The sequence below is a fragment of the Pectinophora gossypiella genome, chromosome 1 (assembly GCF_024362695.1).
Source record: "Pectinophora gossypiella chromosome 1, ilPecGoss1.1, whole genome shotgun sequence".
In the NCBI taxonomy this organism is placed as follows: Eukaryota; Metazoa; Arthropoda; class Insecta; order Lepidoptera; family Gelechiidae; genus Pectinophora; species Pectinophora gossypiella.
In genome coordinates, this window is record NC_065404.1 from 12,203,195 (window position 1) to 12,231,056 (window position 27,862).

General features: G+C 38.6%; 1 protein-coding gene and 1 long non-coding RNA gene across 2 annotated transcripts in view; one reads left to right on the forward strand and one right to left on the reverse strand.

Moving 5' to 3' along the window:
- Nucleotides 1–27,862, reverse strand: part of LOC126368086 (fibronectin type-III domain-containing protein 3a) — a 59,998-nt gene that overhangs the window by 16,936 nt on the left and 15,200 nt on the right. Inside the window, exon 2 of the mRNA XM_050011973.1 lies at nt 2,316–2,557. Within this exon, the coding sequence (XP_049867930.1) occupies nt 2,316–2,478 (163 nt within the window). The 5' untranslated portion in view covers nt 2,479–2,557. The remainder of the gene's footprint in view (nt 1–2,315; nt 2,558–27,862) is intronic.
- LOC126368104 (uncharacterized) lies at nt 26,068–27,721 on the forward strand. The gene is made up of 3 exons (XR_007566529.1): nt 26,068–26,498; nt 26,995–27,125; nt 27,253–27,721. It is a non-coding gene; the product is annotated as an uncharacterized LOC126368104 (long non-coding RNA).

The window sequence follows — 27,862 nt, forward strand, 5'->3', positions numbered from 1 at the left end:
AGTACCATTAACCGGGCGCAAATCCTATAATCTATGAATCAAACGTGTATTCAAACTAATAAAGTCAAATTCGGTGGTTTAGAGCCTAAGCCGGAATTTAAACTCATGACACTGCGATGTAAGTTCAGCGTTTTCCGAACAAGGCTATCACGGATTCAAAAATAATCAACAATTTAAAAATAATACTTATATTATTTTTATGTCTGAGAGTTAGCTAATTATGTAACTATTGTAGGTGTGCCGAGGGTACCTAAACACCGAATACACGTGCGATACTAAATCAGAAATCAGAATCATTATTCAACGTAATTATCATGGATAAACTTCTTGAAGGTCAATGTAACATTTGTGAATTTACGTCATTTCGCAAGGTGTTATGGCTGGGGAGAAGAAATTACAAGAAACTGCAACAGCAACACATCTTTTAAATCAATGAGGGTATACATTACAAGTTATTTATATTTAATAACTAGAGGAACACATTAAATACCAGACATTTTTGTATCATTTAGGTAATCATTAATCTTATAATAAGCTTCTTTACATAAAGTAAAAAAAGTAAGCTTCATTTTCTGAGAAATTTAAAATATTATCTGGTATTTTATTATAAAAACATATCTATACATAACCTCAAAAAAGATAAACTTTTATAGCTGCGCGGCAGTTTGTCTCATGTGCCCACTTATAAAGCTCGATGCACACAGATACGACACCGGGAGCGTCTGGATCGGGATTACACGGGATTATCTTGTAAAGTTCACACAGAAAAGTGGCGCGGCGCAACGTGGGTTCATACCATCTCGCTACCTTGCCTCCAACGCTCTCACTGCGGTCTCCGTGTGCATTGGGTTTAAATCGTAGATTCCTGGGTCAGGTACTTTTCAGTTTTAGCAGCAAATAAAATAGAAACATTATTATTCTGGCGAAGCCTCCACACCCCAGTTGGGATAAAATAACTATTTTTATTGCAATTGATAATCATATTTTTTAATGCTAAATGCATTAATTTAATTTATTAGATATGGATATGTTAAGCTGGAATAAATGAATTTATTAATTAATTTACTTATTTATTTATTGTCCGCGTTTAGCTTGATTAAGAAAACTGAATCAATTACATAATTTAATAATCTTTGTCTATGCTTATCAATTATAAAAAAATATTTGATTACTTACATGTACTTAATTGAAAAACGTCCTGACCATGACCACTTTCGTTCTATTATCTTTGCCAGGCGTTACTTATTGTAGTAATAACAGAATCGTATTAAATAAAACAAAGGAATTGCATTACAGCAACCGTATTAATCGATTTAAACAATTCACTTACTTAATAAACTTTTTTCGTTGAGTGGCACTGGTTAATATCACTTGCATTTTAATCTCCGTACGTGTATGTGTCAATAGTGTATAAAGCTTGCTTCTTCAAACATTCATTGATTGGTAAGTACCCTAAGGAACCTTCTTCTATCAGATGGGTTGTAAGGCGAATTACTAACCCCAGCAATCCTGGTCAGGGTTATTATTGAGCCGCCCTAGGCCCCTGACATGACTCATGTAACGACTACGTACTTACATCAATAAGTAGTAACCGGGAACAACGGCTTAACGTGCCTTCCGAAGCACGGATTATCTTACTTTTGGACTATCAGATGATCAGCCTGTAATGTCCTAACCAAACTAGGCATCACACAGTGATTTTAGTGATTTGTCTCCACCGGGTTTCGAACCCGGGACCTCCGGATCGTGAGCACAACGCTCAACCACTGGACCACAGAGGCCGGAAGTCTGATGAAAGGGGCCTGACCTTACATATACTTAAGGAAACTACATACACTACATATACTTTAGGGTTTACTTGGGGATTGTACTGTATCTATCATCATCTGTGTTAATTTGTTTTGTATGTTGTGTGCAATAAAGTATATTTGATTTGATTTTGATTTGATTTGAAATATTAGTTTGTGCATATTTTTTAAAAAAGATTGTAATGCTCAGTGGCCTTTTAAATTTGGGCCTTACAAGGATAAAACAATTTGAAGAGTATGAGATAATCATCTCCGTAACTCTCGAAAGTTTCCTCGTTTAGACTGATCTATACAATACCTTATTCAGATAACGGCATGAAGGATATCTTAGAACTTGTATCTAAGTCGAGGGAAATTAATAAAATTTATGGTAAACGCTAGTGGAACCGTGGAAAAGCGTATTAAGTATGCTCGAAACACAGGTTGTTTGAGGGAGTTTTATTTAATTGCAATGATGTATTGTGGTAAACGAAGTGCATGACATGGGAATAGCGGCAAGCAACTAACCGTATTCAGCGTGCACGGTGCACATGTGTGGGTGCTGCGGGTGCTGCTGGGGGCACATCTCCGGCGGCACGTAGTACTGCTCCGGGGGGTAGTACTCGCCGTAGTAGCTGTCTCCGGGGCCGCCGCCGCCCCCGCCGCCCTCCGCGACGCCCACGCCGACCATGGCGCCGCTAGTGGCGCATGGCACGCCTGCGTCCGCGCTGCGCACCGCACGCGAACCCCGACTCCTTTATGCCTTTAATCTGTAACAAAAGAAAAGTAGTGTTAAAATGGTTATATTAAATCATTTGGGAGCAATCGGTACCTCCTCTATTTAATATAGGAAAAGCTATGACCAGCAGCGTGATATTAGATTATATCAACGTGACCGCGTAGCATGAACTTTTGAAGACTGCAGATCAATACACTACTACTATGTACTATGTACTGTATTCATGTGTTATGTCTGATTGTTTAAATGTAGTTCTGTGCAATAAAGTATATTTGATTTGATTTGATTTTGATTTGATCAATGACAAAAGAAAAACGTATCCCATCTTTAAAAATAGTAGATTTTTAAAGTAAGACATGGAAGAAAATGTCTTTCAATTTCACTTTCGAGGTTAGGTACAAAAAAGTATTATTTCCGATAACTTTATAGGAGAACGATTAAAAACAGTTGTACATTCAATATGTGATGGCGAGGTTGCACAAGCAATCGTCAAGATATCGACGTATCTGCGCGGGCGCATCGTGACCGCACTTGCCTTGTAAATGGGTGCTGTCGCGGCGCGTCACGAGTGCATTGATGCACCACAGGCAGGCCCGGAGGAAGTCATACTCAGATGAAGTTTACCAAAGGTATAAAGATAAAAGTTTGCTAAATTATTTGATCAAATCAAGACCTCTAAGGGTGGTTGACTTGGAAGGAACTAAACATACAGACGCTGCAAAGTAGACACGATTTTCAATCAAAACATCAGGTGTGGGTACTGAAACTGCAAAATTATAAAACTATAGGAAGAAGTAGTTTAACATAGCAGGAGGTTTTAATGAAACATGTTATCTTTAATATTTTATCTTTAAAGGATGAAGGACAAACAGCCAGCGAACCTGCATTCACATACCTAAATCACCCAGCTTCTAATCCTGGCTACGGACCTGACCACAATCTGTGTCAGCGAACGCCGACTGAGATGCTTAGAAATCTCTCATAATTGGTGTTAGTTTCGAAAGTTCAGCTCGAACATTTAATGAGGGAACATTTCGGCCTTAGAACCGCGAGATGAGACAATCTAACTCGGGTCCCTTTGTTGCCATTCAAAGCATTCTGCCAAGGCAACACGACTGAGTAGTTCTGTTTATTATTATTCGACGATGTCGTCGCTAGTTTTAACAATAACACCTTTGGCCTAGCCATAACATATGTAGGTACCTACTAAATCTAGATTACTGTGTTTCCAATTAACGTTTGGCGCGCGGCTGACCGTAGTGTCCTACTGAAATACGATTAAGTCTTTTGGATTGGACCATTTGTTGTATTAACACCGGTCTTCATTGCCTAAACAATCAATGTTTTCGGGGATGCGTGACTTAACCAGTATTGGGTTCGTATTTTTCTTCGGGTTAGGAAGTCAGATTGGCATCGCTTCTGTGTACCTAATGCCGGATCTAGCAAATCCTCAGTTAGGTGAGCGGACTTTAGCAGACCATAGGGTCTTTTACATAGGTAAAAGGGATAAAGCTAAGGAAATGATGATTGCCTAAAATGAATGGATAGAAATTATTTTAATGAATGTCGTAAGTAAACAAATTTTCTCTTCGCTACCTGAATGAGAGCTTGAGAATGGAATATAACTGAATTAATAACGTGGTGATCATTATCACATTGATAATTGTACTGACGATAACAATTGTGTGAGCGACAGTCGATATTATCTACCTGAACCACAATAGTCGGCAATCTGTCATATGGTTTAAAAGCAGACAAATTACCTAACCTACTGGAATTAATTCAACGTTGATAAATCCAGTAAAATATTTCCTTAGTTATTGATTCTGCCTACCCCAACGGGAAATAGGCATGATCGTATGTATGATTCTAAAGAAAAGTATTAAAACCCATTTTCCATTATTAGACTTAGTTTCATATAAAAGACATCAACGAGAACACTCGGTAGGTACAGTCATGAGCAATATAATGTACGTACCCACTTTAGGACTCTGTCGCACTAACACATTTGACATTTAGTGAGACTTACAGTTCAATTTGTCAAAAAAGTTAATACCAAAGTGTATTCATATTAATGCTCGTGACCGTACTTATACGTGAGTCTAAGTTTTTTTTCCTGGCTATATCTGCAATCAGTATCTTTTTTTTTTGTTTACTATGAGCAGATTTGGTATAAGTGAAGTGTCAGGTAGAGTGTGTCTTCCAGCGAGGACAGCTACTCATAATTAGCTAATCTATGACCACTCATTCTTCTGAATGCTCGAGTATATCTTTTCTCTTGAGTCGCTTCCTATAAGTTTGATTGGTAAGCTGGATTGAGTGAGTCTAAGTAAAGTCTAAACTTTTTTAATAAACAAGTTATTTTCTTTTTTTTTTCAGAAACAGCTAACATCCGAGTTAGACTATGAGATATACTTACCTATGTAAATACATATGCAAAAAAACTATTGCAAACGCCGGTGGATTGATATCTGGACAAATAAAATATTATGTTACCGATTGTTCAGGAAGTTACGTAATGTGGTAGGGTAAGTAAATAACACTTCTTCATAATCTTGTTTGTATTTTCATTGTAAATATAATTCCTCTATCTGAGAAAGTATGCGGTCATAATAATAACTGGAAGAACTATGTAAGTAGGTATACGTCATAAACGCCGGAAACACACACTTATAAAGTTATAAGACACGATAAGGGGGGTTTTGCTTATCAATAATTGCAGGCAGACACAGGAGTAGCTATTTGGATATTATGGGTATTTAAATATAATGTTAGGTACTATTATTTTGAATATGTATAAGTACCATATATCCATCATATCCATCTTTGGACTTCGTATCAACAGTGGCTGCAAGTTGTCTTTGATTACTTGTGGCTCTGCCCACCCCATTAGGGATTACGGGCGTGAGTTTATGTATATGTATGTATAAGTACCATACTCAGGCCATAAACGTCTTCAACACGAATATTCTTGCAGTTGCAGAGAATTATAGGTACAACGAAACGGTCAGCTCAGTCGCGAAATATTTCCAAAATGTGCAAATAAAAAACGTAACCCAATACATAATGATACTCCGGTTGATTGAGAGGAGGCCTGTGCCCAGCAGTGGGACGTATATAGGCTGTATATGTATGTATGTATGTATGTGTGTACATAGGCCGGTCATAGGATGGGCGACCACAAAAAAAAAGTTTTCATCTCGAGCTCCTCCGTGCTTCGGAAGGCACGTTAAGCCGTTGGTCCCGGCTGCATTAGCAGTCGTTAATAACCATCAATCCGCACTGGGTCCGCGTGATGGTTTAAGGCCCGATCTCCCCTATCCATCCATAGGGAAGGCCCGTGCCCCAGCAGTGGGGACGTTAATGGGCTGATGATGATGATGTGTGTACATAATGATACGTCCCACTGCTGGATACAGGCCTACCCTCAATCAACAAAAAAAAACGTAAATCGATAGATAAAATAATTATAAAATTATTTCCTAGCATTATTCCGTTTTTCACAGGGTTCGCTTACCTAACCTGAAGATTTGACAGGTGCGGTTTTTTACAGAAGCAACCGCCTGTCTGACCTTCCAACTAGCAAAGGGAAAACCAGCCCAATACAGGTTAGGTCACATACCACCGAAAATGCATTTCTCGGAATGTGGGTTTCCTCACGATGTTTTCATTCACTGCTGAGCACGTGATAATCATTTATGATCCAAACAATTCGAAAACAAATTCGACAAGCATTCAAAGCAGGTTCGAATCCAGCACAGGGCTAATGTGTTGGATTCGAACCAGCGACTTCAAAGTGAGAGGGTAAGCTTACTACTGACTGGGCTACCACGGCTCAAAAAATAATAAAATAATTATAAAATAAATTATAAAAATATTCAAGGACTACAATTCGATCAGCTGAGGGATCAGTGTTGTCAGTAAGTACTTTTTTTTTGTGTCATCGTTTTGCCTCTGATGGCATTCAATAGGCACTTAACCGGACAAATAGAGAGCGGCAGCTCGCACCCCGTCAACTGGTCCTGTCACCATGTGTCATCAAGTGTGGCTGCAAGTTATCTGCTGATGACATAAGCTTCTCCCCAATCCATTTTTATCAAGATAAGTAATTAAGTATTTAATTCGATGTTATTTGTTATTCCCGCGAGAAACTGACAGCCATTTTTGATAAGGACTCATATTAAAAGATAATTATGTAAATCTTACTGTGAATACTAGAAACCGGATCGCTATTTTTATCATGTCTAGCAATATTCAGACTAGTGTAATCTATTGGTATTCTATTACTCACTGCTAGGAAAACGTAACTATTATTTATCTGTTTGTGTCAGATAGCAACCAACGGTATAGTTTCGTGGAAAGAGAACCGACACCAACGCAAACAACTGCACTTTACACGGGGATTTCCCGGCTGCATATCTTGCCAGCTTATTGTAACGCGCATCGTCTGGATGGCAAAAAATTAAAGCGCCACTCGCTTCCCTTTCTTATTGTCTGTCTCACTCTGACAATGGACAACTAGATCCAATTAGATCCATTTGTGTTTCTGGTTACTAACTAGATAGAGGATACGCTATATGCTACATTCCAAAACTCAGCATTTTCGTTTAGTAGTTACTATCTCCCAATGTATCATAACGCCAACAATCCTTATTAGGATAAGCAGACGCATAAGCCGTTAGAATACCAAACTACATCCATGTTTGATGCGGCAAATATGTTGAAATGTACAGTACGTAGGTGAAGACCCATCGAATACTCTCATCATATTGAACACAAAACGAAGGACGTATAATTTAAACAGCCTTGTACGTCCCATATGTCCACACCCACAGGCCTCCGATCATTGAAGGGAAAAGCATATAGGTGCATCAGGATGGGAGCATGGATATAAATAAGGAACTAGCTATCGGAATCCAGAAATTTTAAAAAGTTTCTACGCAAAATAAAATCTCCATATCGTGACCGATTACCTACATAACATGTTAGGGTGATAATGGTAAAGTTATTTTATGTCCTTCGTAATGACGTCTATATCCTGTACTAATTAATGGTCTATAAAAGCCTCGGTAAAATGTCAGCAAAATAGACGCGGCTCAAAATTAAAGATCTGTCGGATATTATCAATTAGCTAGCCTTGATCTTCGTCTGCTGCGTTATTAATTAGCATTCATGATTTCCTGATGGAAAGATATCCGCGTCAGTCTAAATGTTGGTGTGGCCTTGCATATTCCTAGAAGCACTCGACTGTGTGGTACTTGTATAGACAGAGGTGCTCTGGGTGGACGCGGAAACAGGCACGTAGTCGGAGTTATGTCTCGATACATGCAACATCTATTGGACCCTATTCTCACACATTATGAATTTGAAAGTTAAAAATGCAAAGGTACAATACACAGTCTTATAAGCTATTTTGTCTGACGACTGTTCAAACAAAGGCATATGATCGTTCTCTCTACAACAGTCGCCCCGTTCCGTGTCTGGCGGGCACTACAGTTCTCGAGACGATTATTCATCGCTCTCGATCATGTTCAATTGAATAAACACGGAGGTGGCGCAGCTTTAGTTAACGCCGGATCGTCCGCGTTGTCATGTAAATAGGGCCGCGGATGAGCGCGGTTCGCCGCCGGCGCGGGGCCGAGTCCCCAGCCGCGCCCGCGCAGGGTCACGGCCGGACGCGCGATGCCCTCACACGCACCGTACGCAGCCCTCGCTCATTATCATTAATAACGCCTATCATAGATTCGATACGATCTATACCCACTTACTATCTTTGCAGTTCTACCACAATCACTGCAGCAGGCTACCTAGTCACTTCTTCCTACTTTCGCCAATTCAAAGGGCAAAGTATTTTATCGGTCTAGGTACCAAGAAGTTTCAATTGCCCTTTTTCGTTTGCTCTTACGATAATACTCAATAAAAAAGCTGTGCAAAAGGAAGAAATAAAGATGAAATTAAATAACACAAATAGAAATCGCAAAGCAGCACTGGTTCTATTGATTTCATGTTAGGTCATAGCCAATTTAGCGAATACATTTTTATGTTCTTCCTATCGGTGGGTAGGTAATTGAAACGAAACGTAATCTCGCCGCTGACGCACAAACATTCGCATCGAGCCATCGGTCCAACAATTATAATTTACGATAAAACAAGTTCTCGTTTGAATAAATAATTTTCTTTTTAATAAAATTTTAGCTGAATTCTGACCTTATTGTCTGCATACGTTCAATGCTTCCTAAAAAAATCCTGTCCATTGCGTCACCTCATCCCCAAAATCTTTCAGTTTTTTATTAAGCCTTTTTTCCAAATAGCTACAAATGGTGTAAGTAGTTATTTATCATTCAAAGCATATTCGAAGCATCGCGGAACAATTTAACAATAAACAGCCTTTCGTATGCTCAAACTTTACAACAAATCATTGCAATGTTGGGCCCGCGGGAATCCCAAAAATAAAGAAGATTCATCCGGACGTCTCGCACAGACGTTCTGAGAATTAATTTGTATAGTCAATGCGAGGACAGAAGCGAGCGACTGGCGTCCGGAGCGAGACCTCGAGATCAGACCTGACCGTCCCCCGCCCCCCACGCTGAGCGGTACAATAACTGGCCCCTCACATTCGCAAAAAATGGTGTCCTTTTAATGATTATTTTTTTAGCCTAGACACTTGAGTAGGTATTTTACCAGACACTACTCGTCCTAAAGAAACATTATCTTTGAAACTTTAATCAATCTTTAAAATAATAGGTATAACAGTTTATCCAAGTTTAGCTTCGTCTGGGTATTTATCAAAGGAGCTAATTACTTAAGTCTTATTATTTAAAGAAACACGTCAGCACTAAGTTGTTTTGTTCTGTGATCCATGTAGTGGCGACACGGTCGACAACCTCTTGCAATAGTTTTCCAAGAATAATAGATAAAATATGCTTATTTCGCAAGTGTCACGTTATAAGCACGTTTATTAGGTGGGTGTTTGGTCTAACTCGTAGGTGTTGGTTTACGCAAACAACATAACGGCGGCGTCAGCTGTCCTGTCGTACCAGTAATTTGTCTAGTGGACCTTTAATGTCAGTTAGTGCTTTATGTTTTTCTACGCAGCTGAACACTGCGGTCCTAAATTCGCGCTCAATTGAGCGTCTATCCGCCGCCGCCCACGCCGCCGTGTTCCAAGCGAACGCTAAATGTCATAGGTACTTATATATCATGCTATCGGTCAGTTTCCATGTGTGGGAGGGAACGCAAAATATCATTAAATGCTAAACTGTACAAATCGACAACTTTTTTAATGTACAAACGCGAAATTAAAACTTTGACGTTATTTTAAAATCAATCAAGCTCTCGTTGGAGAATAAATGATGAATTTGATGTTAGCAACTGATAGGTAAGCCTACGTGACAATACTAATTTCTTTAAGTACTTTTTGTTTTTGCTTTGGTAACATAACATAGCATCACGCCTGTATCCCAATAGGGGTAGGCAAAAGTGTACGGAGGTGTACCCCTCGCCAGCTGTGTTTAAGTCCCATGTAAGTAATAGTGGGCGAACCCATTGCCATTAACTGGGCACAAATCGTGGAAATCAGGAACCTCAGTTTTGGTACGTGTAATTTGATATAATTTACAGAAGCTACCTTTATAATCAATAGAATACGTTAACCTATGTTCACAGTTGCAATTATCGGCGACTCAACATTTAAGTATTTTCCTTTGACAACGGAGCTTTACAAGCTATAGCTATGTAGGTACATATTTTGAAACTATAGACTATCAACTCGCCGCTCTAAAGCGCGTATTAACCTCTCATATGCCGAGATACCAGACACAATAGATTTTACATTGTGTCTGGTCGAGATCCGCGTTCCGGCGTTCGAAAGATTAATTTATATAGCCCCGTCTAGAACGCAGGACTACCTAATCGATAAACGTGTAATAGACAAACGCCCTGCATTTTCGATGTTCTATTAATATAGCTGGTCGGCCCGGGAGTTTGAGAGCGCAGGCCCGGCCGACCTCTCATCCACACACCACTGTATATGCACTTGCATCTCCCTGTTGGTAATTGTATTATCCTCGGGCCTGCACAGGTTGTGTAACATAATGTTATTTACGTCATACATATTAAATATGGCGATGATTTAATTCCCATATTACCAGAACCTATGCAAATAGGAAGCGAATTACATGCACATATAACAAAGTTGTTTGAGCCACTTGTTCTGTCTTTTTTATTTCTGTTAATACGCCTAGCTACCCAAGGGAAACACCAAAAAGACTTCATAAATTAAAAACAAATAATTAAAAACTTTTTGCTTGAGTGTGTGAACCCCGACGGTGTTAGTGACGTTTCTGTTCTTCTTCTTTGTTTTCTGCCTGCTTATATATATTACGTTTTTATTCTTGCAAACATCATTGTGAATAATAATAAATAGACTGCTGTGATTGCGTGTGCTGTCAACAAAAACCAGGCCTGGTTAAAAGAGTGAAGAAGCTGATCACGTAAGTGTTTCCCTTATTCTTTGAGCTGGGCTATTTTCAGGGTATGGAGACAGCGCAAGTGGTTAGGATTCTTCCTTTCCACCTTTTTTCTTTTTTTGCATGAATGTGTATCAAACACATAAGATGGTCCTTCGAGCCGGATTCATATCCGTGAACCAGTAATTTCTTACCGCAAAATCGCATTCTTTGATTCCGCAATTTGTTGCTCTACCATAAGTAACAAATGGTAATAGCTTACAGACCGATGGGGCTGTAGTTATTTACTTCTATACTGCTTTATTACTTACTGCATTTCTATACTCAATTTCTCTCTATTCGCTGATTATTTTACCGCATATTAACCGCATCTGCATTTGAATGTACCATTCTTTTTGAATAAAACTGCTCGCTAATAATATTCAGTAGTGATTTGTTAATAAAATAAAACGCAACGCATTACTTTGTCCCATTTTTGTCTACAATTTTGTTACGAGTGTTCAAGTTATTCTACTAACTAGATATACTCATCCTACTTACGTATTGAGCGCAGAACCAATTCTATATCGCATCGCATTAATATAAAAATTGTTCCTTATTATTTAATAATTTTACTGCTGATACATTTTTTATATTTTATTTACAATGTCTAAAAAGGCACCTGTTGACGAGGATGTCGAGGGCCCCATGCCACCTAATATTCTTATAAATGAAGCTCGAGTGCAAGCTTTCTTTCAAAGACTACAAAGCATTTATGACGTTTCACGGAATATTTCCACAAAAGAATTGCAAAATCGCTTCATAAGTTCAGCTGCAAATATAGAGCAATTACGCGCTGAGTATTTAACCGCGTTAGATAATTTAAATATCGCTAAAATACAATATGATTCCACTTATAAGCCTGATTACTCATCTTTTCTCGCTTTTGAAGATATTTATTCTTCTATTAAAAACAGTTTGAAACAACTGCAAGTCTCAGTAGACCAATTGAGATCAACATCAATGGAAAAACCGCGTCTTAAACTGCCGCCGATTAATTTGCCTACGTTTGACGGAGACATTAAAAATTGGCCAACATTTTTTGAATGTTTTAACAACGCAGTTCATAACAACACAAGTCTAACTGACTCAGACAAAGTCTTTTATTTGACAGGAGTTTTGTCTAAATCTGCGTTAACTACTATTGCTGACATTCCTCCCACTGCTGATAATTATAGTACAATTTATTCTGTTTTGGTTGATAAATATCAAGATATTCGCACGCTAGGAACTACTTATTTACAACAGATAGTTAATTTGAAACCGCTGACTTTGGCGTCAGCTGATGGGCTTAATAACTTTTTAGATAAGTTTGCCGCATCAGTTTGTGCATTTGATCGATTAAAAATCAAAGATAAAGTTGATTTTATGTTTTTATTTTTGGCTTTGGAAAAACTTGACAAGGAAACTGCTTGCCTTTATGAAAATTCCGTACGATCAGAGAAACTGCCGACTTATGATAGTTTGATTCGGTTCATTAAAGAGCAAATTAAAATAATTGATCGCACTAGTAACAAACCATGTCAGATTTATGGCAATAAAAACAATAATAATCGCTTCCAATCGCCAGCTATTCCAAAAATTATTAACAACCCAAAAGTTACGAAATCTTTTGTAACTTCGTATAATGCAAACGCAGTATGCCCTTTGTGTTCAAAATCGGGTCATGAACAATTTTATAAATGTCCTGAATTTATGAAATTGAGTCCCAGAGATCGTTATGGTGTTGTTAAAAAACATAATAGTTGTTGCAATTGTCTTAGTTTCAGTCATAGAACCTTATCGTGCAATTCTAATAAAAATTGTAATATTTGCCATTCGAAAACGCATCATTCATTATTGCATTTTCCGCAACAAAATGATTCGACTACTTGCACCCCCGCGTCCGCACAGACACCCGGTCCGTCGAGTGCTGTGTATGTAGCCGCAGCGTGTGACGTTAAGCCGTTGCTCGCGCAGCCTCTGCCGCAACCTGCAGTCACGTCGCCTTTTCCTGCTCCACCTCACGTTGTCACTGCGCCTGCTACTGCACAACCGCCATCGAACGAGTTTTCGCAGTTGTCGCTTTGCTCGCAAACATCGCTGCTTAATCAAAGCGCTAAAACGGTGTTGCTTGCTACCGCTCGCGTTGTAATAAAAAATGCTGATGGTAGCGAATATATTGCACGCGCATTAATTGATAATGGGTCAATGAATGACTTTATTACAGTTGAGCTATGCAACCGCTTATCTTTAAAAATGCATACGCTCCCCGGCCCAATTACCGTGAATGGGTTTGGTGGGTCTTCAAAACAAGTTAAAGGGGTTACTAATGTTGTAATTCACTCGCGTTTTGATCGTAAAGTATCGTTTCCGCTACAACCGCTGGTTGTTGATAAAATCACTGACCGCATACCGACATTGCCTATTGATAGGTCGATGTTACACTATTTATCTCGCACTCCGCTCGCCGATGACACATTTTCTGATCCTGGAGAGGTTGAAATGTTAATTGGTGCTAAGTTATTTCCGCGCTTACTGCTTTCGGGACATATTCAGGGCCCACAAGGGACACCTGATGCAGTTCAAACCCCGCTTGGTTTCATTTTGATGGGTGAAGCTCCGATTCATAATCGGTCTCCCTGCAATCTTGCACAGGTTACACATAATACTACGTTATGTGCTTTTACTGGACAATCGTTAGATACCATGATGAAGAAATTTTGGGAAATAGAAGAAGTTTCTACCCCGCACTCTGCTACGTTTAGTAAAGATGAACAGGCCTGTGAAGAGATTTATAAGTCTACCACTACTCCCGACTCGACATGTACAAACGTCGTAACACTGCCGTCTAAAACAGATCCTTCTGTTTTAGGTGACTCAATTACGAGTTCTAAAAAAGATCTCAAAGATAGACTCACCACAAAGACTCGCATGATGTTGGACGCTAGTGCGCCCACAGACACTTGTCTGTCTCTCAATGATGTTTCACATTCGAACCGCTTTCAATTTGATAATATTTTTGGTTTTACGTGGGTTCATTCCAGTCCACACAGACTGAAGACATTCGTGGCGAATCGAGTCACAAAGATACAAGACTGCTTATCCAGAGAACTTACACCTGCACAGCTAGTTGATCATCCAACGTGGATGAACGCGCCTTATTGGGTCCGCAATGATATTTTGGAGTGGCCTATTAAAGCTTACGTGGCTAGTCAAAATGATAATGATCTGCCCGAAGTTAAAATCCTAACATTATCTAATGTTACGGTACCCTCTGATGATAAAGAGGAATCGCCTCTACGCTTATTAAGCAAACGAGTCTCCCAATGGTCGAAATTGCTCCGCACAATCGTCTACGTATTAAGATTCACGAAACGTTTAAAAACTCGCGGCCATATTACGACTGATGATTTAAACGCATCGGAAAAGATCATAGTTCGTGCTATTCAAAAAGAACATTTTCCAGATTTATTAAAGGCGTTGCTACTTAAAAGGCAATGTCCAGCTGCATTTCGAAAACTAAGGCCTTTCTTAGTCGACGGAATTATACGAGTAGGAGGACGATTGGAAAATGCTAACTTGACTTTCGATCATAAACATCCTATGCTTATGCCTAACAAAGATAGGATTACTGATTTACTTATTGATTTTGTTCATCGCACTGCTTGCCATGCTGGACCGCAACACATGTTGTGTTTGCTCAGGCAAAGGTTTTGGATACTTTCCGCACGCCGCACTGTTCGTGCTAGAGTGCACTCATGTGTTCCATGTTTTAGGGCACGCCCTAAACTTGCTTCTTCGCCTGTTATGGCTAATTTACCTTTATGTCGTTTGCAAATGTCCAAACCTTTTGCTCATACGGGCGTCGATTATGGTGGACCGCTGTTTATTACCCTAAATAGGAAACGCGGTGTCAAAAGCCAAAAGGCATATTTATGCGCATTTATTTGTCTTACTACGAGAGCAGTTCATATTGAAGTGGCTACAGATTTGAGCACTGAATCATTTTTGAATGCTTTTAAGAGATTTTTATCTCGAAGAGGTCCAGTAGAAAAACTTTATTCGGACAATGGCACAAATTTTATAGGTGCTAAGTCATATTTGAACGAACTTTATAACTTTTTAGAGTCTGACGCTTTTGATACTGAATTTAAAGCCACTTTGGCTAACAACCGCATTGCTTGGGAAATGATCCCTCCCAACGCTCCTCATTTTGGAGGAGGATGGGAAATTACGATTAAAGGGTTTAAATCGCATTTATTTCGCGTAATTGGTTCTCAAATTTTAACGTACGAAGAATTATTGACAGTTCTTTGTCAAATTGAGGCTTTGCTGAATTCCAGACCGCTAGGAATATTAAGTGAAGACCCCAGTGAACCTTTACCTTTAACTCCTGCTCATTTTTTGAATACCGCTCCACTGGCTCATTTAACTTCCGTTAATGATTCTGCAGTGAGTCAGAATTTGTTATCGCGATGGATGTTACTAGACAGACTTGTGCACTCGTACTGGCGAAGATGGAGTAATGAGTATTTGCATACACTTCAGCTTCGTGACAAATGGAACACAGATACGTGTCCAGTAAAGGAAGGAACGGTAGTTGTTATGATGAAAGACAACTCACCGCCCTTGCATTGGCCGTTAGGTATTATAATACGCACTTTTTACGGAGACGATAATCAAGTTAGAGTTGCATTAGTCAAAACTAAAACTGGTACATTCAAACGACCTGTGGTTCGTTTATGCCCCCTCCCTCATTTAACTTAAAAACGCACCGCTTTTCATTTCTTTTATTGTTTTTTGTTATACTTAGAGTTAATTTTTATTTTGTTATATTTCTGCTTTATTGAAAGGAAACCTTTCAAGGTGGGGGATGGTGTTTGAGCCACTTGTTCTGTCTTTTTTATTTCTGTTAATACGCCTAGCTACCCAAGGGAAACACCAAAAAGACTTCATAAATTAAAAACAAATAATTAAAAACTTTTTGCTTGAGTGTGTGAACCCCGACGGTGTTAGTGACGTTTCTGTTCTTCTTCTTTGTTTTCTGCCTGCTTATATATATTACGTTTTTATTCTTGCAAACATCATTGTGAATAATAATAAATAGACTGCTGTGATTGCGTGTGCTGTCAACAAAAACCAGGCCTGGTTAAAAGAGTGAAGAAGCTGATCACGTAAGTGTTTCCCTTATTCTTTGAGCTGGGCTATTTTCAGGGTATGGAGACAGCGCAAGTGGTTAGGATTCTTCCTTTCCACCTTTTTTCTTTTTTTGCATGAATGTGTATCAAACAAAAGTCATTGAATTTTATGAATAATTTGTAGCTCCGGTTTATTGGGATTATTAGAAATGCCATTAAAATAACCTTTTTTGCTGATAAATTGTCTAAAAGCCTTCAACGTTGCACCGAGCGAGGGCCTTCAGCGCTCCCCATTTGTCCGGCCAAGTAGTTAATGCCATCTGCGGCAAATCTACAATAAGTCACGTCAAAAGAAAAAATAATAATCTAAAAGCCTTACCCGACTATCGGATAGTGTCTTACTGTACAGGACGTACTAATGTCTTATATATTTACTGTGGTACTATCTAGTATAGGTATATCGGCCAGACAGATATTTTTATGTGGTTAAGCAGGCCCGAAATCTGTTTGAGTCTGCTTTGATACGTTAAACTGTGTACTTATTCATTTTCCTGAAATATAAATGCAATAGGTAGTTAATAAGCTTCAACAAGAAAGGCTGTTCTGGGATGTGGGGTCAGGGGAGGCGCCCAAACGCCCACCACTGGGCGGCCGCCAACGCCTACGCTCACGATATCAGCTGCTAAGCTTTTTCCAGCGAAATACTGTTTCTAGATTCACCTACGGCTATAGAAAATGAGAATTCGCGATTACCGCCCGTAATAATTTAAAGAAAATTGTTTACAGGATTTCTGGATTAAAATTGTTTTCTCCGAATAATGTTAAATGGTAATAGAGAAATTGTTGTTCCTTGGAATAAATATAAATGTCTGAATAAAATAATCTGTCTGCCCAATCATACTTAATTGAATTTGTTAACGTGGAGAACGGCTTAGATTTTTTAAATTAGATCTTGCGCTGAAAAACTTTCCATTGACAAAGTTCTTATGGGTTATTATTTAGAAAAATATATGAAATTCTGTAGACTTCAAACTTAAAACTGTGTAGGCGGCTCTAGTGCCTGCTTGTTATGATCATATTCCGATCACAAAGAGCTTCATAAACCAGCGGCATGGCAGGCGGCATCGATCGCGTGCACTGAGAAACGTATATAGGTACCCACTCGTACTCGTACTACGCCGACAGACGCCGGAAGCGACGTACACTTGAACTGTGGATGGCCTATTCCTGGATCGGGGCCAATGTGACTGCTGCTGCTCATTGGAGCTTGGAGCTACAAGCGCCATACCCTCCACAAACAAAAAAGCCAGCGGCATCCGGCCCAGATTATCTGTGTAGTTAGATGGAAGGATGCTTTTTCGGGGAAAATTCCGCTTTATTCAGCTTTGTCCTATTATTTTCATATAGTAGATATTTAATGGTCTCGCCCATATGGGTAATGGGGATGGGTAGAGCCACAAAACATCAATAAGACAACTCACCGCCACTAGGACTCATGAGATGGAGATACTTTTATGTATGTACCTAGGTATATGGAACTTTTTAGTCGTGCGCTCCCATCCAAGTTGTTAATGTCACTTGCGGCAAACCAACAATAAGCCACGTCAGTAGAGCTCCTGGGATTTTTGCTTGACCTTTGAATATCATATAATTAACAATAAAACCAGATCAATTTGTCATTTTAATAAAACACTCGAAAAAGAACCAGTCATGAATTATGGAATCCGTTTTTAAAAAATTACTTTATAAGTTATTTGAGTACTTTGCTGCCGATTTCCATCTCGTTTCGTAAACAGGAAGGAAGAAAAAACAAAATTTTAAGAACCATTAAAGTACGTATAAAGCAGGTAAGGGTTTGATGACAATGGTAAGATGCCGAAGTTTCAGTGAAGTGTAGGCGTGATGTAAAGGTTAAGGTATGCATGAAATTCCCGAACCACTACCTTACTAACGACACAATGACATTTACGTAAGCAAGTAAGTAAGTACGTTAATATAATCTATGTAGGAAAGTGAGGCTGCTATGTAAGGATAATGAATGGGAATTTGATTGTTTATGGTATGAAAGGAGGATGGTTAATGAATGGGACGTAAGGCAGTTTTAAAAAGTAAGAAAGGGGAGTCTTTGGTGCGATATCGGACGGGTGAGATGATTATGGTTTTAATATAAGGTGTGTGTGTATAAAAAAGGACTAAAGACATTTAAAAAATATCCGAGTTATTTCATTATACCACATCTATAACTCGCTCAACTTTTCAATTTAGAAACTTTTCCCATCCATGTTGTTAATGCTAATACCTACTTAATAAATACAAACTAATAAAATATAAAGCCAATGGGTAGCTTATCTACTGTGGGTGGTACAGGAATTAATATAATTAAATACAGTAGTAAACAAGTATGCTTAATCTTCCAATAGGCGTTACAAAAGCAAGTTAAGATAAAATTGAGGAGATAGGTATTCACCGGATTAATTCCATTACACGTGGACCACCAACGAGTTGCCAACTGAGGTAGGACTTTAACTAGGTACCTACGTGTGTCAAAATGTCTTGTATCGCGTTCTAAGTATTTAATATCATAAAAAGTTTAAATACAGAATAAACGATAAAAGTAGCCCACACCGAAATGTGTTGCCGCCTACCTGGTTCTTAGTACACGATGCCTAAATCTAAGAAGATGATACTATGGTACCTACTGTGGTGCATATGTTTATGTGTTCCGTATTTTGAAAGATTTATGGTGAAAGATACGAACGCAAAAGTTTGAGGATATGTGGATGAAAACTAAGTACTGAATAGATTTTAATGAAACTTTATTATAGATCATTCTCCTAGATCAGATTAACATATAGGCTACAATTTATGAAGATATTCGTGTGCCGAAATGTAACGATAAGTAACGTAAAGTCAACAAAGAGTCGAAAAAGTCAGAGTCCCACGGGATTTGAACCCGCAGCCCTTGTCAAGTGAGCTTCCTATAGAGTCAAGTTGATAACGACTGAAGAACAGAACAATTTGCGTTATTGCAGGACATAAACAAAGAAGAGATTGCTACCTTAGCAATAAGGCCGCCTGTTGTACTACCAATTTAATTATCATCATCATCAGCCCATTAACGTCCCCACTGCTGGGGCACGGGCCTTCCCTATGGATGCATAGGGAGATCGGGCCTTAAACCATCACGCGGGCCCAGTGCGGATTGATGGTTATTAACGACTGCCAATGCAGCCGGGACCAACGGCTTAACGTGCCGAAGCACGGAGGAGCTCGAGATGATAACTTAATTTCAAATATAATACTAATGTATTTTTAATGTGATTTAACTGCAATAAAGAGTTTTTGTATTGTATTTTAAGAGTTCAAGTATATAATCAACAACGTAACTGTGTACCCATGTTGTCTACTCAGACATAAAGAATATCAATCAATTTCACAAATAAAGCTAGTCATTGACCCAAATCACAAATATTGACAGATTGTTTTTCTATCAGTCGTCAAATTAGGCTAGACGTGACGCAAGTCCTTAGATTTGCCAAGCGCCTGACGAAATTAACAGATAAGCGAGGGGACGACACTCCGAGACGACTATTAATTGTATGATTGCATCTCCACGTACACACGAGTAGGCACAATGACGACACATAATTAAATTAGGTTAAAGTACTCGGTCACAGTCATCACTACACATTAAACAATCATAAATAATTAAATAAGTACTCATCATGTAGAGTAATTTAAGAAGTAGTGGATTTATCGTTTGCATCAATAGCAAAGATGGATGGCCGATCGCAAATGAAATCATCGAAACATTGGACTATCGAACTAGTCCGACTATCGGATTTCTTGAGAGATCCAGTTCAGAATCATGTTGTATACAATCTGCAACATCTAAGCAGATTGGCTCCCATATTTAGTAACTACTTAAGTACTTACATCTAATACCTATCAGTGTTTCGGGAGTACGTTTTCGGTTTTCTAAATATATAAAAGGAGAAACTGACTGACTGACATATCAACGCACAGCCTTAACGGCTAAACGTAGGCACTTGAAATTTGGAAGGGGTGAGGCTTAGGTACCGTAGAGGTGCACTAAGAAAGGAATTCCCGAAATTCGCATGGGAACGGGAATTAGCGGGAAAATCCTTTTGTATGAAAAATCTAAACCACTTAAGTTAGACGCTTGAAATTTGGCATGCAGGTTACCTTAGTAAACTTAAAGCTTAGTTCCAACAGGATATTGCAAAATTCCCACGGGAACGGGAGTTAGCAGGAAAAAACATTTGTATGAAAAAATCTAAACCACGTAAGATACGAGTAGATGTTTTCAATCTAGCATGCATGCATACCTTAGTAAATATAAAGTTTAGTTATGGCTGTATTTTGAAAAATGGGAGTTAGCGGGAAAAAAATGTTGTATCAAAAAAATCTAAACTGCATAAGTTAGATGCTTGAAATTTGACATGCACTCCCACACACACAAAGATCTCTATTTTATAACGCCACGCGGACGAAGTCGCGGGCAAAAGCTAGTCATATATAAAATAGCAACATAAGATTGGCTAATCTCTAAAGATCTCTTTCAGCCAACCTTATTTGATGTGAATCAATGTGGTCTAAATCTAAATTTCAGTATGGTGCACTGTCATATCTCTTTATGAGATGTTCTGCAGCAGTGTGTATAATATTTCACTATAGCATCCAGTCATAATGATATGAGATATCATATTATTTTTATTTACTTTTTATGTATGTATTAATAATAAGAAATACATTCATATCTAACTTTGTTTACAATAGTTGACTCCACCAATTGTCAATTATATTCAGGGCAAGATAGTGATGAGATAAACGTGAACCAGTGAATGGAATTGGTCAACCGTGGTCATCTTGTTATTAGAGCAAGATAACACAAGTGGAACCAAAGTTCACATCCCATGGACACGAACGTTGAACGTATAATAACGGCTATACGGCTACATACGTTCATAAAATCACGCCTATTTCCCACCGGGGTAAGCAGAGACTATGGAATCCCACTTGCCACTTGTTTTCCATAACGGCTATGGCTTCACTAATTGAACTAAACCTAATAAATTAATGAAGTTCAATTTTAAAATTATCCTGTTAAAAAATATACTTAATAACCATTAATTATTTGTGGTTTATGTTTATAATCAACAATAAAATAAGTACTCATATTTTTTATTGGTTCTTACTTATGCCGCTGATAATAAAATTAATGAACCGATATTAGAAGGGATAAACTCTTGAAATATTCGAAAGCAACAATGTTTGGTAATAGTCTATGTTTACACATACAATTAGAACGTGACCAATCATCATTGTATGGCTATCTTCCGTCTCAAAATACAAGTTAAAAAGTCTATTGGTTTTGGAGGGGTCGGGCCGAGCATCGACCTCCGAATGGTTCGTGCGCAGATACCCGGCACGACTCGACCGCCGCTAACGTCGCCCGGCATCATGTCTCGCTCGATAGCTGAACTGAATAACAATTGAGTAAATTCTCGTCACAATTGTTAAGTACACACACAATGTACAGACAGACACGTAACGGTCGTTTGCGACGAATCATTCCAAATTACCGACGCTCAAAGTTCCTCTTTAAACTTAACAGGCAGACCATTGTGTCCTAAAGACGAACCGTCACAACTTGTGTCTAACAGGATCTATAGCGCTTCACGATTCTTGAGGTATCAGATATCATTATAAAACCGCACAAACGGATGCGCTATCGGTAATTATCCAGACGTGATTTATTGCCTGTTTGGCCCATTTAAATGCTCATAATATGCAGTGCTCCAGCCCAACTCTAATATTATCTAAGTATAATAATCTCGCAAATGTCGTAAAATAACGAGCATAATTTTATTTTACCATCGTGATAACGTAAATGGAGCACGAACTATGCCGCATACATTATTCACAATGTGCAGCGTGGAATGCGCACACGCAACCACATAGAGTCAATGTAAAAAATGTCATTAGCATTACACCTAGTTTTAAAGTGTCAGTGTGCATTTGTCTGAGAGGTTTCGAAATCGATTTCCATTCGAAGTTGTGTACTTATCTGCACGCGGTCTCTAGCAGGCATTGAATCACGAATGAAGTTAGTTAAGCTGTTGATGGAATCGCCGCAATGTAGCAGATGAGGCTGAGCGCTTATCTTCCCCAGGATACGGCGCCTCTTCCGCCGCGCCACCACGATAGCGGCACCTACGCCCCCCGCCTCTCGCCGCGCATCTCGATACAATCGCGTAGCTTAAAAAACGTGACTATTCAATGATAAATCGTTAGCATTGGACACAAACACGAATCCAAATAGTAATGAAATACCTAATCCTATAAACCAACAACGAACTAGACGAACCATAATGTGTCTTTTCACCGACATTTCTAATACTAATCCATAACCAGTGATGTATTGTTCGACAATACGGAGTGCGTGTCCACTTCATTGTACTCGTGCCGGTCAATTAGCAGCCCTTAATGGAGCCCATTCACGCGACAGCGATGAATGAAGGCGGACTTCATGTGGAATTATTAATACACGGCTGCATTTTACAGTAGCCCACCATTCACTGAGGACTGAGAACGGGGGCGGCAGAAAAGTACGTCAGCAGCAAGTTAGCGGTGGAAATTAAACAACCCTTCTTGTTAACACGGCGTGACGGCTGATTTGTATCTCAACTCAATCACCTCAACGACGGCTGTTGCGTACTCAGTGATTCAAGCACTGATCCACTAATGAAAATACAAATTATAACTGAATAACCAATCTTTTTAACATTTAGTCGACTTATTTACTTTTTCGGTGGCGAAATTCACAGAACGGTCTCTAAATTATTTCAGTGGGTACTAGATGTTATCTATACTGTGTTTTATAAAATATGTAATCGCATTTATGTTACAATGTCGCATCGGGTATACTTAGGTACCTGTACAGATAATGTAAATAAATAAAATAATAAATCAATTTTGAAACAAACGTGCATAATAGTACTCTGATAACAGACACTGACAAAATAGTACTCTACATACATAAACTGCCTATATACGTCCCACTGCTGGGCACAGGCCTCCCCTCAATCAACCGGAGGGGGTACGGAGCATACTCCACCACGCTGCTCCAATGCGGGTTGGTGGAGGTGTTTTTACGGCTAATAGCCGGGACCAACGGCTTAACGTGCCCTCCGAAGCACGGAATCATCTTACTTTTTCGGACAATCAGGTGATTCAAGCCTGAAAAGTCCTTACCAAACAAAGGACAGTCTCACAAAGTGATTTCGACAATGTCCCCATCGGGAATCGAACCCGGACCTCCTCCAGATCGTGAGCCTAACGCTCTAACCACTAGACCACAGAGGCTGTTAGTAAATAGTACTCTACCAGTTCATAATTACACTGAGATAGATGTTCCAAAAGTTTGACGTGTCCGTTGTCTGTGACTCGACACATTTAAAGCACGATCACTTATATAGTTTAATTTGGGTACATTTCCGAACGGATGCTCTGTAATGTGGAGCGACCGATAGTGCAAAACTTTATAAAGGTGTTGTGTAAGAAAATACACAACAATATGGACGCAAACGGTATACCCAATATACGTATTAGGAATCAAATCTGTCTACGGGAATGATCGCAGAACCGACAAACCTATGTGAACAGAGGTGGATCTTATTGTGTAGTAGATAGGACGAACGATTAACGTACCCCTTATAAAAAGTTTCCACACTAGACATGTACTTAGAATATGACAAGCAATAAGATACCCTGGTCCATATACCATAGAGGTTGCAAGCTGTCTCCTGACACATTGAACACACGATGATAGTTTAATTTGAGAGTACTTCCGGGCGAGAGTAGCAGCACAAAGGAGTGCGCACGCGCCGCGGCAAGACCCGAACCGCAGAGATATCTTGCGGTCGGGGATATTACGGAACAATGAGGATGTTCAACCTGATCTGAGGAGCTTCTAAACATACTACTTAAGCACTTATCTCCATGCTTTATACGTTGTGGCACACATTGGCATGGCTGTACGCGATGAGTTCGTTTATGTATAATATATATTACTATGGCATGAACAGCCTCCGTTGGCCAGTGGTTGAGCATAAAGCTCACGATCCCGAGGTCCTGGGGTCGAATCCCGGTGGAGAAATATTACAAAAAATACTTTGTGATCCCTACTTTGGTTAGGACATTACAGGCTGATCATCTGATTGTCCGGAAGTAAGATGATCCATGCTTCTGAAGGTACGTTAAGTAAATAGTAGTTACATGAGCCGTGTCAAAAACTTTGGCAGCTCAATAATAACCAGGGTTGATAAGGTTGGTAAAACCCACACGATAAAAGAAGAGATTGGATGAGTCAGTCCGTAGGTATTTGTGGTTTAAGAAATGTATGGGATTTAAATAAATATGACAGAATTAAACAAAGAGATGAATTAATATTATGGCTTTTCCTTACATTAATTAATGTTTTTGCGGAATTCATGATACATATTCCTTTAGTTAGAATCAATTAGAATTATAGTTACAATAATTAAAAAGGATGCTTATGTAGTAAGTTAATACTCAATTATTTATTGTATTATTTTTTTAAGTTGGAAGTTGGAAAAGTTTAAATGTCTTGTTTGGACAAGATGATGGAAAGACGACATAAAACTTACGCTCAATGGTTAGAAAACCCAAATTATAAGGAGACAAATCTGCCCCGCAAATGCACATGACAACATCATAAACTGTGTGACAGAAACGTCTCGTAGAGTGTACGCAATAAGCAAAAACGCATGAACATGTTAATTTATCGTAATTGTAGCTCCGTCGTCTAAATAAAGACGGCCGCAGGTGCGGCTCCCACGCGAAAGCAACTGCGATTACACGCCCCGCGCCCCGTGCGCCCGCGCAGCGCAGCCGTCTTCAGCGCAACCCATGCACGAGCTCAATTATTTCACTGCTGTCCCCCGCTCCAGTAATTGGGCTCGTGTAAATTCTTCGTGCACGTAAATCTTGTCATTTGTAGAGAAAGCTAATAAGTGATATCTGATCCTACATGTACCGCCGCATTAGCTACCGATTAGTTGAAGTACTAATCGGAACAAACGGAAAAGCATTTTTAATTAAACCGACAATATGAAGTAAAATTACAAGAAATTTAAGTTCGAAGTAGCTAAGCGTGAATAGTTGAAATGTAATACGCAACAAGCGTTACTCCCGAGTGGGCAATGGCGTGCAATCAGCGCGGTGATTACCAACCGCATAGAACGAGGGTCCAGCCCGCAGCCCCAGGGACCGACCAACGACCACACGCCCGCCGCCACCGCCCTCGTAATGACACTAACGTGTGTTCGCCACGTTTTTAAAGCGTACATTACCACTACGTGACGACAAGTTTAAAACAAGACTCGGAGACCAACGAGACCGCTGATTCCCAGATGTTTATCCAAAATAATTATGCATAAAAAGATTATTAAAGTGAAACCATTTCAGTTCTAATTAGTTACTAATTTTGCTCCGTTTAATGATAGTTATCTATATGGAAAGAATTGACTCTGAGTTGTAACACAGGTGCAAGTTCTCAGTCTGAGAAAGATGCCGTGATAAGGCTCCTTGGTAACAATGTGGATGGTTCACTCCACCACTCGCACTGCATGCGCGCTGCAGCCAATCTGCAGCTAATTTGAATTTCACACATATTATTATTTAAAAACAAATATTTATTTTTTAATATTTTTTTAAACAAATAGTTTGACATAGGTATATCACGCTTGATCCGAATCTGTTAATAATTGGCTAAAAATTAAAAATGTGATAATGGCGTTAAACACACTCATTTGAAATCATCAACGAATAATTAAAAGTCATTTGGATCCTCTGAATGTCAATAAACCATAGAGATAGGAAATTATATGGAGGCGCCCTGTTCTACTATATAAACATCATCTTATACAAATATGAGTAGTTTATGAAACAGGTCGTCAATAATCGTTTTGTCTCTTTTTTACTAGTACAAAATTTCATTTGGTAAAAGAGATAAATATATATTTGTTATTTCTAGTTATGGCAACATTTTGTGATGACGTCACAACAGCTGTAGGTGCGTGCCATTTTTCGCCATTTTATGCGCTGTGTTTTGTGGTACTTCTGCTGTCAAGTAGCTGTTTATGAGATCGTATTTTGTGTTTTGCGGATAAATTACGAGGATTTGATTTGCTAAATCGAAGTTGAAGTTGAAAAAAGTGTTATTCAACATGTCCGTGTATTGTATTGTACAGTGTGGTGCCAGAAAGGACAGAAATCAACCGTATTTGTCACTTCATAGGTTAGTACCCCGTATTCATTGAATAATACAAACAATCCTATAGATTTTGATGTTACAACGCAACTGAGCCATGAATTTGTATTAAACCTTTATATATTTTGAGTAATTGTCATACTACAAACCGTATTTTTCTTTGTTTTCCAATATCTTTATTCGTCATAGTCAAATTAGTGTTGCGCCAATAATACTGGCTAAGAATACTAGTTATTATTTTTACGTTAACAGGTTTCCAAGAAATAAAAGCTTGAGAAGACGATGGTTAGAGAGAGGCTGTTGTGTTTAAATTTATATTTAAATTTCAGCCTAGCTTGCATCATCTCACTACTGGCTAGATAGATAACATATTTGTATCATGTTATCACAACATGTTTATACTATCTATCATTCAACTACATATTATGTACTTAATATACTTAGTCTGTAACTATTATATGTCGAAACAATTATGAGTTGTACAAATTTTATATAAATAAATGAATGTTATCTTTCATTTCAGGCCATCTTTCAATCCAAAATTGTCGACTGGATTTACTGAAACAGGTGATATTGGAAAACTAATCCACAACTGCAACGTCGTCTGTGCTGCCATTGCCCGTACGTCTGTCTCATAAGTCAGTACATGAAAAGGTATTTATCAAATAATTTTATATTTTTAACATGATATAGTATAATTCAACCAGGTACACAATGCACTTAAATCAGATATATTTTAGTACATACACTGTTTTAACATTATTATTAAACTTTATTTCAGTCTGTTCAAGAAGACGCGATGAAAAAATTAAAAGATAGCCAATTTGAAGAATATTATGGAAGATCTGCAGAATAAAAATCAAATAATAAAGGGCAAAGTGTATTGATGGAAGAATTGGCAGGACCGCAAGACTTTTTGAAAAGGCAGGTAAACAAATTTCAAGGTTTACCTTTGCCAAAGAAGTATTCCCAAGAAATAAGAAAGTTTGCTTTAACTTTACATTTTCTTTCTCCGAAAGCGTATAATAATTATATATGCAATGTGACAGGGTATCACAAAGACAATTTCTAAACAAATTGACACTGTTTAGATTTGTATTTATTGTAAATATAATGTAGTTACATAATAAATAATGTGTGAAATGAATACTTACTAATAAACAGATTTACGTTATAATTTATGTTTCATTATACACTCCAGGTGGATTCGAATTGTGCGCAATAAAGAATGTAATCAATGTTATAGAGTTGTTAAGGAAACTACTTAGATAAATCTTGACTAAACCCTTTACAAATATACTTTATTGCACACAACATACCAAAAAGAACAAGTTTTACACAAAACATACACGAAAAATTTGCGAAAAATACAGTACACCACCTAATTACCC